The sequence below is a fragment of the Pseudorasbora parva genome, chromosome 15 (assembly GCF_024679245.1).
Source record: "Pseudorasbora parva isolate DD20220531a chromosome 15, ASM2467924v1, whole genome shotgun sequence".
NCBI lineage: Eukaryota > Metazoa > Chordata > Actinopteri > Cypriniformes > Gobionidae > Pseudorasbora > Pseudorasbora parva.
In genome coordinates, this window is record NC_090186.1 from 14,908,510 (window position 1) to 14,927,606 (window position 19,097).

The 19,097-nt window shown below is 37.5% G+C and overlaps 2 protein-coding genes across 3 annotated transcripts in view; both read right to left on the reverse strand.

Moving 5' to 3' along the window:
* The window catches only part of ralgps2 (Ral GEF with PH domain and SH3 binding motif 2), a 163,221-nt gene extending 149,633 nt beyond the window's left edge, over nucleotides 1-13,588 (reverse strand). For both annotated transcript variants that reach the window (XM_067417208.1, XM_067417207.1), the window contains exon 1: nucleotides 13,405-13,588. The gene's annotated coding sequence lies outside the window, so the exon portion shown is untranslated. The remainder of the gene's footprint in view (nucleotides 1-13,404) is intronic.
* A 1,462-nt stretch (nucleotides 13,589-15,050) lies between these two features.
* coa7 (cytochrome c oxidase assembly factor 7) lies at nucleotides 15,051-18,658 on the reverse strand. The gene is made up of 3 exons (XM_067418533.1): nucleotides 18,277-18,658; nucleotides 18,051-18,191; nucleotides 15,051-15,529 (listed from the first exon to the last, which is right to left on the reverse strand). Exons 1-3 carry the CDS (start codon nucleotides 18,380-18,382, stop codon nucleotides 15,087-15,089), a joined length of 690 nt encoding a protein of 229 aa, XP_067274634.1. The 5' UTR covers nucleotides 18,383-18,658; the 3' UTR covers nucleotides 15,051-15,086.
* Between the last annotated feature and the right edge of the window lie 439 nt (nucleotides 18,659-19,097).

The window sequence follows — 19,097 nt, forward strand, 5'->3', positions numbered from 1 at the left end:
CTACACTGGTTTTGAGGCTCTCTCCAAAACGCTGGGTTCTAATGAGCGTGTTGCACTGCAAACTTGGAAGTAAACACCCACGGCTAGGATTGGATAAGATTTGCATATTTAAAGAGCTTCACATGAGGGAGGGATTGTTTTGAAAGCGACAACCGGAATGATTTTCTCGTTCACAGTCATTTTCAATTAGTCAGTAAATGTCTTTATCAAACAAACACAATGATTTATTTCTCATCCACCCGTGACTGATTGAAATATTATTTATATATTATTACTTGGCCTGCCTGATCGGTGGATATAAGCGTGAACCGTGCGCACGTGCACACACAAACACGCACGCGCCCAGATCAAGAAAGGAATATTATTTCACTATTTGAGATTCAGCTGCCTGCCGACGGACTTATGTTTTGGTAGCCCGTCAGGAAAACGCACAGCCCCGGACTACTATTAAATATAAAAAAAGACGTTTTACTCACATAAGTGTGTTGCACCATTTCTGTTGGATCCAATATAGAAGGCAAAGCATTGTGTCTGCAAATCCAGCTCGACCTGAGACTTATTTACAAACAATTCCGCAGTTAAATGAAGCGATTGCAAACACATGTACAATGTCTACCCCATGTGAGCTGGAACTTCATTAAAAATAAATGTATCACACATTCCTGATAGATATCCCTAGCTTATGCAGTGACGGTGTTCTTCCACAATATCTTGTTATATTCTTCGGCATGTTTATTGCTGCTGGCTGCTAGTGTGATCCGATGAGTCGGTGGGCGGGGCTACTGAATTACACGTACTTATTATTCTGTAGGTGGTTTTTCATCAGTCGATGACGTGAAGATGCGAACAGGATTGTTTTCAGGGCCTGGTGTCTATAAAAGCTTCTTTGACTAACCGGGACGTTTTCAGCTCTGAAACTTATAGGATATTCTTATATTACCATGACCTTTTATATGCCATAAGCTCAAGGGAAAGCTGATTTCTCAGTTCATCACCCCTTTAATAAATATCCAGATGCTTCCAAGCTTTATAATGGCAGTGAATGAGGATCACGAGTTTGAAGCTCAAAAAAGTGCATCCATCCATCATAAACTTACTCCACACGTCTCCAGGGGGGTTAATAAAGGCTTTCTGAAGTAATTTGATAGGTTTTTTTTAACAAATATATCCATATTTAAAACTTTATAAGCTTATATTCCAGACAGCTTTCCATATTCAACTTACAAAGGTAGTGTAATGCCTCTCGCAGTTTAAAACGCTTCTGTTCATCAGAAAGAAGACGGTCATATTTAGTTTTACTTTAGTTTATATACTTAGGCTGGCTTGAGGGTGAGTAAATCATGGGGTAATTTGAAAGTGAACTAATGATGTAAAGGGTTAGTAGTACACCCAAAAATTGAATTAGACCATGTACTCAAATTATATTAAAACTATACTAGCTGTTCAAAGCTTTATAAATGGCAGTGAATGGTTGTGTCATTTATTGAAGTCCATAAAAGTCCATCCATCATAAATGTACTTCACATGGCTGCAGGGGGTTAATAAAGGCCTTCTGAAGCAAAGTGGCGCGTTTGTGCTAAAATATCCATATTAACTTTAAAAAAATAAAAATAAAACATTCACTGCCATTATAGTCACTGCCACCCCAATTCAATATTTATATTTTTCTCTTCAAATATTTCAACCATCATGAACAGTGAGCTTGCTGGGATGTATTTTTTCTGTGCTCTCCTTTCCTCTTTGCGTCTGACTTCAGTGTGTCCCATCTCTGGCCTGTGAAATGTCATATTTACAGACTTTGTTATATTTCCAAACAAATGACATTTTGGAAAATGATTGCAATGCAGTTCCTGTACACGTAGACTCTACAACAGAGATCAGCCAATATAAAACAAAAAATGCCTGGTTGCAGATTGTGCGTCTGGAGCAAAAACTGTCCAGCTCTGTCATTGGGTTCGTTTACATGCACACCAGTAAGCTGATAACTCAAAAAAAAAAAAAAAATCAGCTTATTGAAATATTCAGTTTTCCCCGTTTGCATGCAAACCAGTAAAACTGACAATGCAAGTAAACCGTGCTTACATGACTTTATTAATAAACCAGGTTATTTACTTGTAGTGACGTCAAAAATAATAATGTTTGTATCTGACTCAGTTTTTCAAATGTTATGTCAGTTGTGATGTTAAAGCGTGCGCCGTGTCAGCAGGAGATTTACGGCTCATTTTATCCCTCATGCAGTTACAGATGCAGCATTTTGACTGAACCTCTATGGAAGCAGAAAATACTCATTAATAGATTACGCAAAAAACACAATGCACACGTGTAGACAATTTTACATTACAACTACACTACAACTGATCTCTAACTTCATAGTTTCACTAAACAGAAATTAACAGATCAAATTGTGCAAACCTCTGCTTAGCCCCATGACGAACTGTGGGCAAAGGCTGATGACGTAACACCACGCGATTATGATTGGCCAATTGATAAGCCTAAATCTGATTGGCTGATCCGGGTGGGAGGAGAGTACTGCCAGGAGTCTCAAAAATACACACACACACACACACAAATCCAAGACGATTCACACACGAATGACGATTTGCTTGTAAATTTTAAACATTCCAAAGTTTTTATGCACCATTGTAAATTTACAAATTGTGTGGTGCATTTGTGAAATGTATTTTATGAAATATATAATTAGATTTTTCGCACGTGAATCGTTTTTTGTGCATGTAAATTTGGTTTTATCCATGTGAAATTGTTTTTGTAGTTTTTAATTGTAGTTTTATACACGTGTGCATTGTGTTTTTTGCGTGAATTATTAATGAGTCTTTTCTACTTCCATAAACCTCTTCTACTTCTGCTGCATGAGAAGAGAACACTTCTTTACAATTTTCTGGGTCTTAAAAGAATCTGCGTTTGCGACATATGTCCTTGTTTCAAAACGCTAGCTCACTCTGTCTGGATGCATTTAAATGTGCTCTAAGTTTGCGTTTTTGTCACCTATCACACATGTGCACTTCAATAAGCCGACAGAAAGCAGGTTAATGAGTTTACATGACGCGCAAAATCAGGGTAAGAGGTAAAAAACTACCTTATCTGACCGGTTTATGCTTAAGCCATTTATGACCTTCTTCCGATAAAAGAAAACGGGTTACCGCCTTTACATCACCATGTTCATTGTCGGCTTATTAGGCATAATCGGCTTAAGAACATGTATGTAAACGCACCCAGTGATGGATGGTCAACCAGTGCATCTCTAGTAAAAGCAGTAAAAAAGTTGTCATGAACTGGCTTTAAAAAAATATATATATATTGTGTTGTCTGAGGTCTACTTGTTGTGACTTTGCATGGTTTTTACACTCAAAAACATGGCAATGAATAAGTAATAGGTTATTTTCCGCCATGGTTTGGAGTAGTGCTGCACGATAAATTGCATTTTACATGAAAACATGCTTATCACGATTTGGCTTATCGTGATTATCAAATCGCAAAGGCTGCGATGATCTTTAATGCGCAGTTTGTCAATGTAGGACAGCTCTGTGATCAGCAGTAAATGCTGTTCCATCTGAAAGCACTGCAAGTTTGAGTTGCTTATAACATGCATTTGAAAAAGCAACATGCGTCAAACATCCAAACATGAGAAGCATTTAGTCATGTTTAATCAAAGCATTTTAATATGTTTATTCAGCTCACCGATAGTGATGTTCATAGCTATAGCGATTTCCACATGTATTTCTGTGAATGACGTGTGCTATCATACTTCTGCGGCATATACTTGGAGTACCCTGCGCGAGAGCGCCCTCCAGCTTGCGGAGCAGCGTTAACTACTGATCACAGCCATGCTACACTGAGAAGCTGCGCATGCTATTATCGCAGCCTCTGCCAAATCACCTGCGATTTATCGTGCAGCCCTAGTTGAGCCTCTCTCAAGACATGCTGGGTTTTAATGCACTGTAAAAACAATTTATGTTTAAAATTGAAAGTTGGCTAGTGATTAGTCACATCTAAATTTTTCAATTGCCAAAATGTATTTCTGTGAATTGATGCAATTTAATTCACAGAAATTCAATTGGGCCAACTGAACATTTTAGATGTGATCTGTCAAGCTAGAAAATTTTCAATTGGAGACCTGAATTATTTATTTTTTTACAGTGTGGGCGTGCCACACTGAAGACTAGGAAGTAAACGTCCACAGCTATGATTGGATCAGCTTTGCATATTTATTGAGCTCAAACTCCCCGGTGAGTATGCCTGAGGCATGGTTTTGAAGCATATCCAGAAATGGCAACCGGAATGAATCGTCCCTCAGAGCTCGCAAAATGTCTTTATCGAACAAACACAATGATTTAGCAATCATCCACCTGCCGCCCGCGACTGTATTTTTCCTTCAAATATCAAGTCAAGAGAGTGAACAACGCACATCCCTGGGACGTTGGGCATTTGCAAGCCCTGTGACAACATGGTAAGTTATGTTTAGACAGACATTAGATAAAAGTTATGTAAAATTGTATTTGATCATTTTTACTCACATTAGTGTGTTGCGTCATTCACTCATAATCTCATCCTGTCTGCAAAGTCTCGTTTACAAACTAATCCGTGGTAAAAAGGAACATATCTTTCCCATGTAGACGTGCAATGTCTTCCCCATGTAATCTGGATATTCATTAAAAATAAAGTTCAACCGAACATTTCCAATGTTAGAATCCAAAAGAAGCTTATGTAGCGACTGTGTTCTTCCACAAGCAGGCACAGCGCAATATCTTGCTATCTTCGGCGTGTTTATAGCTCGGTAGCTCGATCCGTTAAGCTCCACGAGTCAGTGGGTGTGGCTACAGAAGCAGACGTACATATTTATCTGTGGAGGTGGCATTTCAGCATTTTTTATGACTGAAATGTTCGACATATTCTGAAATCTCATTTGCTGGGCCTGATGTCAATAAAAGCTTCTCTTTGACTAACAAGGAAGTTTTCAGCTCTGAAATTTACAGGATATTCTTATATCACAATGATCTCGTCAAAGGCTCAAGGGAAAGTTGATTTCTCAATTCAACTAGGGGTGTAACGATACACTTGTGTGACAATTCGATACATATCACGATACTGAAATCATGAGACGGTATCCAGATATTTTAAGGCAACAAAAGATCTGTTTTTTTTACACATTTTATTATTATTAAAATAATAATAATAATATTATTATGTATTAGGGCTGCACGGTTAATCGAAATCGAACCGCAATCGCGATTTGCCTTGTGTGCGATTATGAAATCTCAAAGGCTGCGATTTTAATTAAATAAATAAATGCCCAGTGTGTTAGCGAAGAGCGGTTCTGTGATAAACGCTGCTCCGTCTAAAAGTTGCTTATAACGTGCGTTTGAAAAAGCAACACGAGTCAAACATCTTCACAAACTAGTGAAGCGTTCATAAACCTGTTCAACAAAAGACAACGTTTAATAACATGTTTTACCTCAGTTCATATCATCAGTCGAGTGTGTGTGAGCTGATGTGGCTTCTCATCAGTGTGAGGCAGACGATGCGTTATTTTATAGTATTCTATGCCAATCAGCACTGCATTATTATACACTTTATTATTATGAAAATACCCTTGACGGCTTGAAGAACTCAAATACACCATATTTTGCTGCAGTCGTGTTTATTGTCGTCATGTTTAATCAAAGCGTCTCTATCTTCTGTTTACACCGCGTTAGCTTCACATCATGGATTTCCTGAAAACTAACGTCAATTACTTCTCTGAAGCGAATGTAGCGTTTTCCACTCGAGGGCGCCCTCTGGCTTTCAGTATGAATTAAAAACGTTTGGCTAATCAATAAAAAAAAAAATTATATATATATATATATATATATATATATATATATATATATATATATATATATATATATATATATATATATATATATATATATATATATATATTATATATATTTTACAATAACTCCTTAGGCTTAGACCTTTCTAATGTTTTTTAGTCATGGCTGTCTGTAATAGGTAACCCAGCAGTTTTTTTTTTTTTTTTTTTTTTTGTAAAATAAGTTCTTTAAAATATTATAAAAATAATAATAATAATTAGTATTAGTATTATATTGTTATATTTATTCTGACATACTCTTTTTTATTTGTAATTATGAAAATGTTATTGTAATGGTAATATTTCTTATTTTTACAAATATTTTTAGCAGTAATAATAATCATAATTATTATTAGTCACATTAATATAAAAACACAAAATGTTATATACACACGCTTTTCATTTGTAAAAAATAATAATAACAATAATCGCATTTTAAATCGCAATTGCAATTTTACCCAGAATAATCGCAATTATATATTTTCCCCAAATCGTGCAGCCCTATTATGTATAATAATAATATTATTTTAATAATAATAAAATGTCACCTACTATAGAGAAATAGACCTACTACAGCAAGCTGAGCCTTGGATAAAACAACTCTACACTCTAAAAAAATGCTGGGTTGTTTAAACCCAATGTGGGGTCAAATATGGACTAACCCAGCAATTGGGTTGTTTTAATCCTGCGGTTGGGTTAAATATTTGGTTAAGACAACCCAATCGCTGGGTTAAAACAACCCAACTGCTGGGTTAGTCCATATTTGACCCAACATTGGGTTTTTTTTACTCAGAATTTTCTAGAGTGTATATTGCGAATCATATCGTTTTCCATCAACATTACATACCGTCACCTTTTTTTCATGATACATCGTTTTATGATACATAGTTACACCCCTATTACTCAGTGGCAATGAAAGATTGAGTAAATTGCATTGTGACATCGTCCTCCTCTTAATTTTCATACATTTTTTATTAAAGTTGATCAGTTCATTCTATGCAAAGTATAGCTCCAACATACCATAAAAAGAGTAGCATAACAGTTCACTGCTTCAAACATTTCCTGTGAAATGCCCATAAAAAAAGCACACAAGGAGGAACTTCTATAATCTGTTAGCCTCACTGTAACATAACTACAGGTCTCGGAACGGTCCTCTAAATTACACAGTTGCAGTAATGCACAACTCACAAAGCCATTTTTACAGATGAGAATGAAAACGGCAGCCATTCGTGCAACTTGCATTCATGCAATAACGTCCTGTGGAAATACTGATCAGTTCTTACGTTACAGGGAGCCTGGGGTGCGACAGGCTAATGAAACAGCTGTTGTAATGTCTAGCGAGTGCCCTGATCGTTAGACTAATTAAAGAGTCAGCCTGCTTTGCTAAACCTATATCACAGCCTATACGACCGAGAGCACAAATAGCCACAGAGACAGACGCACGTACCCGTTAACCCAACAGATGTTAGGAAAAGGCTTCTAAATGACCCTGTAGCTAAAAATACACATCCTTTCTGGCTCTCCCTACAACACACACCATTATATGGAACACATGCAAAGAAGAGCGATGTACGCACATTACAGAATCACTTACGGACAAAATGTAAGTACACAAGGCCTTATTCAAGTGAGCGACTGTACACACGCCCATCCTGTGAGGCTCATCTTGAGTTTCAGAAAGCCCCTGTCATTTGAGCAGGGAAGCAAAGCAGAACAGGACCTACAATCTTCACACACACACACACTGATGAAAGGTAGGCCCTTACAGAAGGGGGTCCCGTTTCACAAATGTAATCTGTGAATAATCGCATTTCTTTGTAAAGCAGAAAGCACAAAGCCAGAAGGGTCTCGCATCCACACAAGACACGTCAATGCAGATTGTGTCCAATTAGGAGTAGATCTGCCCAAAAGGTACGTATAAGTTACGTATACAACTAATTGTTTCCCCCTGCCTATTGATTTGCTCTCGCCTGTGACGTTTGTTTGTGTTTTGACAAGTGTGTTTGTTGTGCTAAAATCCCTAGGAAGACAACTGTAACTTTTTTTTGTTCACATACACACTTTTCCTGGAAACTATGGTGCTGATTTGTTGATCATTTATGGCTTCCAAGGCCCAATGGCAACATAACATAAAAAGGATTATTGCCAAATAAGGAATTAAGGTCGATAACCAAAAACCTACTGATATATGTATATATTTTTTTTTATATTACCAAATTCATGTGAAAGTCAAAGTAAATTTAATGTGATGTAGAGAATTTAGGAGTCACATCATTTTAATTTACATAGTGAAATATGGCCAACTATGGAGTCCCTTTACCAAAGTTGGGATTTTTATAATATTGTACATCATATCATCAGGCATAACATTATGACAGCTGACAGGAAGTGAATAACACTGATTATCTCTTCATTACACCACCTGTTAATGGGTGGGATATATTAGGCAGCAAGTGAACATTTTGTCCTCAAAGTTGATGTGTAGAAGCAGGAAAAATGGGCAAGCATAAGGATTTAAGTTTGACATGGGCCAAATTCTGATGGCTAGACAACTGGGTCAGAGCATCTCCAAAACTGCAGCTCTTGTGGGGTGTTCCCAGTCTGCAGTGGTCAATTTTCTATAAAAGTGGTCCAAAGAAGGAACAGTGGTGAACCGTTGACAGGGTCATGGGTAGCCAAGGCTCACTGATGCACGAGGGGAGCGAAGGCTGGCCTAGCCTGTGTGGTCCAATCAAACAGACAAGCTACTGTAGCTCAAATTGTTCTTGAAATGAATGCTGATTCTGATAGAAAGGTGTCAGAATACACAGTGCAATGCAGTTTGTTGTGTATGGGGCTGCATAGCCGCAGACCAGTCAGGGTGCCCATGCTGACCCCTCTCCACTGCCAAAAGCGCCAACAGTGGACAAGTGAGCATCAGAACAACGGAAGAAGGGGGCCTGGTCTGATGAATCACATTTTCTTTTACATCACATGGATGGCCAGGTGTGTAAGGTATGCGTCACTTACCTGAGAAACACATGGCATGATGGCACCAGGATGCACTATGAGAAGAAGGCAAGCCGGCAGAGGCAGTGAGATGCTTTGGGCAATGTTCTACTGGGAAAACTTGGGAAAACGTAGGTCCTGCCATTCATGGGTTACTTTGACATGTACCACGCACTTAACCATTGTACAGCCTTTCAAGAAACAGTATTCCCTGCTGCCTGTGGTCTCTTTTAGCAGGATAATGCATCCTGCTAAAATGGTTCAGAAATGGTTTGAGGAGCACAACGAGTTTGAGGCGTTGACTTGGCCTCCAAATTCCCCAGATCTCAATCCAGTCAAGCATGTGGGATGTGCTGAACAAACAAGTACATAATAATATTAATATAATAATAATGTTGGATAAACATTACAATATACTGCATCCCTACCTGAAACTCCCTCATACTGGCCCTGGGATATCCTTATCGTAGAGACCAAAGTGAAGTCAGAGGTAGAGATCAACAGACAGAAAGTAATCCCACCTGCGCCGTCATCTAAGAAACTGCTGCACTGGAGCAGTGTTTCAGCTCTAAGCAGCACCAGGATCTGCCTTGCAGTAATTTGAAAAGGACAAAGCTTTCTTATTTAGAGACAGGAAGCGCTGAGACATACAGACGGAAAGCAACAGTGACAGAGTGTATATGGGGATTAAAATGAGCAGATGCTCGCTTCAACCAGAAGTCCCTTCATAAAACCAAAGTGTATTTAACAAAGGAAATTGAACCTTTGGGTACAATTGTGACCTGATTAACAAAGTGACACAAAGAAATGTATACTTCTTTAGGCCAGAAACACTCTGCCAGGTGTTTGGCAAACGCATCGCAAACCACGGTTGCATTGACGTACTTAGAACTTCACACAGAACACGTTTTTACTATTAAAAACAAGAGACGGAAGTCAGTGGAATGAAAACGTGCACGGTCAAGAGACACGTTTTTGAAGCTGAATTTACTTTAACTTGAGTGCCGCATTTTTAAGGCTGTGTCATGCGCGAGACACTGTAAAAGATGCAAACGCAATGAATAAAGATGTTCTTGTGGTGGCAACAAACTTCAGGACTCAAGAGGGCAATAGAGTATTTTTCCCTCACTATGGTAGTCAACGGCTGCCAAGATCTGCTTGGTTGCAATCATCCTTCCAAATATCTTCCTTTGTGTGCAGCAGAAGAAAGAAAGAAATCCATACACGTATGGAACAACTTTTTTTTTTTTTGCCCGAACAAAGCAAACCGAACTACAAGTGTGAACACCCCCGAACATGCACTATTGATTAGAGCATTTAAAGGTAGGGTGGGTAGAAATGATCTAAAACACTTTTGTCCAAATGTGTTTAAACTTCTTTCTTTATATGTTAATACATAATAAAAATATAAGTACTCTGAAAAAGAGAGTATAAAAATCCATTTTCGTTCGGGACGAAACAAATGATTGGCTTGGGCGACTGTCATTCTCTCTCGCTGCCGTGGCTACCACCGCTTTCGCTACAGGTTCTGCCCACACGAGCGCACCCCTAGGAAGAGCAAAAATATTCAAAATGCACGGTGCCGGGTTTTGCAGTCAGCGGAGGCAGGCAAACAATGCAAAAAAGGAAGACAGTAGGCCTACATGTAAAGGCAATGCACAAGAAGTCTTTGGATAAACAAAATCAAACGTGAGTAAATAAAAGCGTGGCTTTCCAACGATGTCTAGAACTGAGGGACCTCAAGGGGCTGAAAAACGACTCATTGCTGGCTGTATTTCTGCAGGACAGGTAATCTTTCATTTTGAAATAAAAATTTTAGTTTATGTTTTCATGAAGCATGTATCAATAGCACATGTAGCTGCCTAATATAGCATAACATTACTTAGCATAAAGTTACAATTTTATACACTTAGCCATTAGTAGAGATGATAAATACTCAATATGTTTAGCTCAAGTTGATCGCTGTCGTGTTGAATTGCGCAAAATGTAACTTTAGATAACAAAATGCATGTGTAAAAGCTAGTACACCGCATCCAGGAACTTTTTTTAGAACTAAGTTAGCTTTAGCTACTACTAATCAACAATGCTTTATCATGGAAACTATTACATGCAAAACACAATATATGTTATGAATCTAACACGAAATTCATCTTCATCACAGTATAACTGATGTTATTGGGGGGGGGGGGGAATGTATCAATGCTACCCGTTTTTAGCTTTGCCTTATAAATATAACTAGCTCATTACCGAATCAAACATAAATATATTTTAAACTTTACCAGTATCGGTATTCTAGCTTGGTAGTGAGGACTAAAATACATCTTATTTGTTTATATTTATACTGATAAAGTTAGATGTTTTATTTCATGTGATTCTGACATGATGTGACTACATGCACACGGCTCCTCTCAGGTAAATAATGTGTCTTCCAGCTGAGCAGTAGCGCGTTCATGTATTTTGGGAGCGTGGCTTTGGAAAGATCCCAGAAGGGAGAAGGTGGAGCGAATGGAAAAATTAGCTGTCTTTAAACTCAAAATTTTGTACTTTCTTTTTTGGAGTACTTACAATTTAAATATGTATTGCTATATAAAGAACGTTTAAACAAATTTGGAAAAAAAAGTTTTAACCAATTCTTACCTATCCTACCTTTAAGCATCAAGATCACAAAAAAAAAAAATAATAATAATATATATATATATATATATATATATATATATATATATATATATATATATATATATATATATATATATATATATATATATATATATATATATATATATATATGTCAATGAAACCAACCTGTAACACATTTGATTAAGAGTTAGTCATAACCCAGCATATTTAAGTATATTGTATCAAAATCCTCAACCCTTGACTTCCAAGTGTTTGTGTTTAAGTCACATTTTCCAGGCCAATATCCTCTTTTGATCATTACAGGTTTGGGCTACTTAGCATGACTTTGATTTAGGGTGAATTCATCATATAACAGTGCTCTATTCAGACAAAAGCTTCCTGAAAGGCTGCCTCATTTCCATATATGATCAATAAGTGCTGAGCCAGACATAATGAATGTTTACTGCAGAAAGACTCTGAATGGATTTAGTACTATTGACCGGCAACTTCTATACAAACTATAAGCGTAGTACTAATTAACACATTTAATGTGGCGCAAAACATAGTGAACAGCCTACACTTTGACATTTTGGGTATCAGATGCTTTTGTAACACATTTATGATTAGCATACTTATTAGGGCTGGGTTGACAATGTCAATTAGTTGATTTGACCCAGTCTTCATTTTGATGAAGATTATGATTCTTAAATTCCAAAAATCAATCTATTTGGTCTATGCTGCTTTAAGCATAGCACAAAACTTCACTTAACATACACTTTGTGCCTTGTTAATTTTCATATGAAGCAAAGTCACAACTTTCAAAATCTGTCCATTTTAAACACGAAATTCAAATATGATATACAATTTTCATACTGTAGCGCTCAGCTCAGTTTTTTAGTGTATGGATTCTTAATTAAGTAAATAGAAATATTTAATAGCGTAATAGTTTGGGCTCTGTTGTTACAAAATGAACAGTTTAGATTAGAGTGCGTGAAATATGTTTTAATACTCAGCCCAACCACTAGTAACAATATTAGGGGCAAGAAATAAATATGGTTCATGGGTTAACTAACCAATAATTAAAAAAAAAAAAAAAAACTGAATAATTGCCTTTTTTATTTTTGTTTTGAAATGGGGAGGGGGGCGGACACAAAAAAAGCTTTAAAAAAATACTACCTTGATCATGGTAACCATAGTTACAACCAAATTACAAATAGCTACTAGAGCTTGAGTAACTACTGTAAAATAAACCCTTAGGTTACTGTATACATCATGGGATCTCTTTAAAACAGTATCAGACTTTTGTTTCTTTTTGTCTTTCTTTTTTTGTGTGTGATGACAGTAGTGACCAATAACACTTCTGAAATAGTCAATGTGGTAACTATGGTATTTTGGCAGAAAATATGGTTGCCGTGGAAGATTTTGTAAGAAATAAGCTTGTTCAGAAGCAGCAAGGGAGTAAAATTAATCACCGTTGGTGTGTGTGTGTGTGTGTGTGTGTGTGTGTGTGTGTGTGTGTGACACACCCCAAAAATGGTGGGGGATATGTAAAACCCCCTCCAGACAAACAACCGTTATCCTGCAGTGATCCACCTCCATCAACCACGAGAATAAACTTAATCCTGCAGATTATTACACACACACGTACACCAGCGGCAAAACCCTAATGTTAGTCTGTTCTCAGAAGAACCGTGCGTTGTACAGGCAAAAGTCGGCCAACTACACGGAGCCAGCGCATGACACACACATGCACATGAATTCCCTCCTAAACAGTTGCATCTCCAGTCCGTTATCAGCATGTCGCCGGTCAGAGCGACTCCAGTCGCTCTTAATCTCATCATAGTCGTAACTGCTGCTGTAGCCTGTTAGCTAACATCCCGCTCATAACCCCACACTGCGCATCACCAGCAACCAAAAGGCGTCAAACTCACCGCTTCACCTTCCGTTCTGAACTCCTCCGCGGAGATGCTGCAACCGTTATTCCGTGCTGCACTCGATGGTCCAGCAAACTAATGTAAACAATTATAAAGCAACAACAGCCGCGCGCCTATAATGTTCCAGCAGGAGCGGCAAATGTGCGTGTGTGTCCGTTGATCCGACAGCGGGCGGGGCTACGGGCTCAGTCAGATACTGCCGCGGTGTTATTGGAGGAGAGCGTGAAGACGGCCCTGATGCTGCTGCGTTATTGGAGAACAGATGAGAAAGGGCGTGGCCTCGGTCTGCTTCTGCTGCTGCAGTGCCATTGAAGACTGCCTGAGCCCTGAGCATCATATGGCATTTCGGATTTAAGGATTCCATAAATTATTGTTTTTAATACTTTTAAGGATGAAATATTTGGAAAATTTGCAATATTGTAATTTATGTCCCAAGGAGTCGGTTGACAAATGTTGAGATCATTTTAGAGAAATTATATCAGAACTAGGCTACTGCTTGCCAAAGCCTACTGCTTGACTTTTGCTGAGTTTTCAGACCTTTTAGAGGCAGCAATAAATTCATTAATAGCCTATATTTAATAAAATGATATATACAAAAACTGTTATAAATAACAAAACGTGCAGTAACCTTATAACCTGAACTTAATTCAGACATTAGCTCTTTTTATACAATAGCAGCACGGATTAAACCTGCAGAGAATACGTGACATCAGGAAGTAATAAATTGCTGTGTATTAGCTATATTATTGGCTCATTCGTTAAGAATGAGAACGAGGTAGAAAATCTTTCGGAAATCAGTCTAAGGTCGCTATGTTATTTAATTTACTTAAATTCACCAGTTAATGAAACATATTTGTTCGGGACATTCGGGCGCTGAATGTTTCCGATTCACTGAAAAGAACCGGTTCATCAGAGTCATTTGTTCTGGAATCAAATTACACTGGTCAGTGGTCAAGATGAATGTTAGGCTACTGATGTAAGTAAAAAATAAAATAAATAAAAAATAGGCCTATAAGTCTATATCTATTGAGGTGTAAGGGTTATTCGAACGGAAATTAGATAATTAGATGTGGAGTTTTGTTCACTTGTGGCGGATACACACAAATATTACAGGGGAAAATAAAGGTTAGAAGTGAAATTTTGAAATGCAATCAAACCCCATTTTATATGCAGCATTAATTCAAGGAAACGAAGTGAACATTTTAAAGTAACGGTTTAGTCTGTGTCAATGAAAAAAAAATGTTAATTGCAAGCAATCTGTAAGAGATTAAGTTTGCCATAAACCCCCGATATTGTCTGTGCGTATTCAATTTAGCTTGAGTATGCTTCCATCTAGTGGCCATCGTTCACATACAGCACCTGATAAAATAAATAAAAGCTACTGAGTTCCACGGAATCAATTCTAGTTCAGACCAACAGAGAATAGTAGTCATTTAAATAATCCCTAATAATACATGCTAACTCTCACTGTCTAGATTATCTGACAGTTTCTGTAATATTATTTTATATCAACATCAACCTAGATGAACAAAATCACCCTCAGACATAAGTCAGTTATGACAGAATAGCATCAAATAATGTATATATTAACATTATTTATGCTGCTTTTATATCCATAATATCAATACAGCAAGGCAGAATAATTGAGTTTGGTTATTTATTTATTTTTAAAGTCATTGTTACTCCCCAAATTTCAGTTGCCTTTCCTTCTGCTGTCCGTGGAGTTCCTTAGCCCTGTTCTTCAGCTCCTCTGCCTTCTGATCATCCTTCTCCGCCCCATCGCCCAGTTTGTACATGCGGCTGGCATTGGAGCAGCCCCATACGTGTCCCAGCTCACAGGCTTGCAGGGCATACTTTAAAGCCAATGACATGTTTTTGTCCAGCCCAGGAGCTCCCTTAATGAAAAGTGCACTCAGGTTGAAACAGCTGGGGGCGAAACCTCCTTCACACGCCTTCTCGTAATACTGTCGAGCCACCTTTGCGTCAGTTCCCCCCTCCATGCTTCTTCCGTCATGGGCAAGCAGAGCTACGTTGTGACAAGCGTCCACCGACTTCTTCCCTTTGCTGTTGCATGCCTTCATAAAGCAGGAGTACGCCGACGTTAAACACTCCGTCACACCACCTGATTTCATAAGAAGTTTTAAGTTGTTAAAACGTCAGCTCAGCTGTGGAAGCTGTTGCTAATATTGACGTCAAACCCGGAAGACTCCTTTTTCACTGGTTTCCTCCAGATTTTCCTCCTGCACACACTCACAAACCCAGACGATCTAGTTACTTATTAGAAAAATATGTTTTCAAAAATAAAAATTACAGCTTCAAAATACACAATTTTGGTATGGGTGTGTGTCATTTATTTTGTAGAGCAAAATGTCCAAGTATATCATCAACTATTGTTTACCACAGACCTTATTTTGCTAATAAATTGAAAAAATCCATTAAAAAAAACCCATTGGAAAATCTAAAGGAAGCCAGTGGAGAATTAGTCTTCCAGGTTTTGACGTCACGACTGCAACACTGTCAGGACATGAATGTACACAGCTGGACTACATTCTGTTTTTCATGTAAATTTGATGGGAATTTTATTTTTTATATTCATTAATCAATTAACACTTAACACAACATTAACATTATTAATAATTATTTGAATATATAATTTTCATATATATTGTAATACTATTTAATATAGTATTATATACCTTAATATACGCGCTAGAACTAAAAATATAATATCTCAAACTGTGTTCTGAAGATGAAGGGAGACCTTACGGGTGTGGAACGACATTAGGGTGAGTCATTAATGACATCAGTTTCATTTTTGGGTGAACTAACCCTTTAATATAAATTATTAATATTAAAAAATAACTTAAATTGTGTTCTTTTGAAAGAAGAATGTCATGTACACCTAGGATGACTTGAGGGTGAAGAAATCTAACTTGGGGCTAATTTTGATCTTTGAGTGAACTATCCCATTAAAAGGACATATTTGTAACTTTTTGTGCCACAAAAAGGTTCATAGTGGTAACTTAAAGGGTTAGTTCACCCAAAAAGTAATGTTAATGTCATTAATGACTCATTAATGTCGTTCCACACCTGTAAGACCTTCGTTCATCTTCAGACACAGTTTAAGATATTTTATATTTTAGTCCTAGAGTATATGCAGTCTCAGCACACTATACTGTCCATGTCCAGAAAGGGAATAAAAACATCATCAAAGTAGTCCATATGTGACATCAGTTAGTTCATTAGAATCTCTTGAAGCATCAAAATACATTTTGGTAAAAAAATAACAAAAACTACTACTTTATTCAGCATTGTCTTCTCTAACATGTTCTTCAAATAAAAATTCAAAAGGCCATGAATCAGTGGGTGCGTTTACATGCACGTTCTTAAGTCGATTATGCCTAATAAGCCAACAATGAACACGGTGATGTAAAGGCGGTAACCCGTTTTCTTTTATCGGAGTAATGTCATAAACGGTGTAAGAATAAACCAGTCGGAACAGGTCGTTTTTTGCCTCTTACCTCGATTTCGCGCTGCATGTAAACGCATTAACCTGCTTTCTGTCGGCTTATTGAAGTGCGCATGCGCGATAGGTGACAAAAACGCAAACTTAGAGCAGATTTAAACGCATCCAGACAGAGCGAGCTAGTGTTTTGCATGAAATAAGGACATATCACAAACGCAAACTCTTTTAAGATCCAGAAAATTGTAAGGATGCGTTACCTTCTCATGCATCAGAAGTAGAAGAGTGTCAGTCAAAACGCTGCATCTGGAACTGCATGAGGGATAATATGAGCCGAAAATCTCCCGCTGACACGGCACACGCTTTATTTAACATCACAACTGACGTAACATTTGTAAAACATTTGAAAAACATTTTTAAATTATTTTTGACGTCACTACAAGGAATTAACACGGTTTATTAATAAAGTCATGTAAACACGGTTTACTTGCATTGTCAGTTTTACTGGTTTGCATGTAAACGGGGAAAACTGATTATCTCAATAAGCTGATTTTTTATAATTATCAGCTTACTGGTGTGCATGTAAACACAACCAGTGAATCGATCAATGATTCAGATCGCCAATGTCATGTGATTTCAGCAGTTCGGATCGCGTGTCAAACTGCCAAACTGCTGAAATCACGTGACATTGGCGATCCAAATCATTGATCAACTCACTGATTCATGGCATTTTGAATCTTTATTTGAGGAACACGGAAAAAAGACAATGCTGAATAAAGTCGAAGTTTTTTATATTTTTGGACCAAAATGTATTTTCGATGCTTCAAGAGATTCTAATCAACCAACTGGAACGACATTAGGGTGAGTCATTAATGACATTAATTTCATTTTTGGATGAACTAACCCTTTAAGGTATAATGTTATATGCACCTTTTAGGAGTAAAAAAGGTACAAATATGTTCTGTGTAGTACAAGAGTACTGTGCTCAGTTACAAGCTGTTTTTTGCACCATTTTTCTCTGTGTAGGACTGGATCAAAATGATGACAAAGTTAAGCATTTAAAAAATGTGACTATCTTGGCAATAGAAACAAGCTTAATAATAAAGTTTTTATACAGTATTTGAATAGTACTAAATCTTCGTTTGTGGAAAGGATTTTTGCTAAACTCTACTGGCTTTACCTTTGCCGGTGACATGGTAAGCCCCGAGCTTATAGCAGCTCTCTCCATGGCCATTCACCTCGCAATTGTGCTTGAGAACCTGGGCTGTGGCCTCATAGTTCTTCTTCACACCCTCCAAGTAATCCGCCAACCTTTGACACCCTATAAACAGAAAAAAAAACAGGTGGGATATGAAGCTGTTATAAGAGCAGTTCAGCACCAGCACGAGGGACAGCGCTTCTCCAACCTTCGGGGTCTTTCTCCCGGTGGCACTGATAGCTGTACTCCACTCCTAAATTATCCAGAAACTGCTTGACCTCCTGTTCGTCCTCAAAGTTAATCAACCCAGCCATGTGTTCATAGATTTCCGACTCCTTACATACACCGATTGAATGTCTCACGTCAAGGAACTCTTGACCTTGGTCACTGAATAGTTGCGCAAAAACTTAGAGAAAAATACAAGCATAAAAGAATAAAAACGCGTCCGTCTAAAACATAGAAATTCGTTTAGTTCAATTGAGACATGCGTTATCAGATATTCACAATTATGAAACCGTTACAGAACAACGTGCTAACACTATGCACAGAAGTCAGTCAGAGACCGCTTCCTACTTCGCTCAATGTCACAGACGGGCTTCCGTACCATAGACTCCGCCCACTGTGCAACTAGAAGTAAAGTAGCCTACAAGCAGAAATGAATTTACTCAACTAACTGCTTAATTATCCGTTAAATTGTCTAGATTTCATCAACAATCTCTGTTAGCCTGGAAATTGGTTAACAACCAAAACATTCTCCTAATATTAAAATTAGAATAGGCATAGATAGATCAATCTTTTTTTTTTTCTTTTTTTTTTTTTTGATAAATGGTTTAATAAAACCTTTTTTGTTGCTGTTCACTTTAACTCCTAATGGTGATCTGTTATCTTGTGAAGGTTTTATGATTGCCTACCAGTGTCCTTTTCAGAATTTAACTCTGTTAAAGGCTATTTCAAGTGGATCAATATGTTTAATGAAAGCTTTCCTTATCCATGAGTCATGTCTAAACAACTATCTCTGTTATGTTTGGG

What these genes read in the sequence shown, in the direction of transcription:
- coa7 (XM_067418533.1), bottom strand. Translation starts at nt 18,382, where the DNA reads ATGGCTGGGTTGATTAACTTTGAGGACGAACAGGAGGTCAAGCAGTTT. An exon ending in CCGGGAGAAAGACCCCGAAG is followed by an intron (nt 18,192 to 18,276) that starts GTTGGAGAAGCG and finishes TTCTGTTTATAG; the next exon opens with GGTGTCAAAGGTTGGCGGAT. An exon ending in TTACCATGTCACCGGCAAAG is followed by an intron (nt 15,530 to 18,050) that starts GTAAAGCCAGTA and finishes TTATGAAATCAG; the next exon opens with GTGGTGTGACGGAGTGTTTA.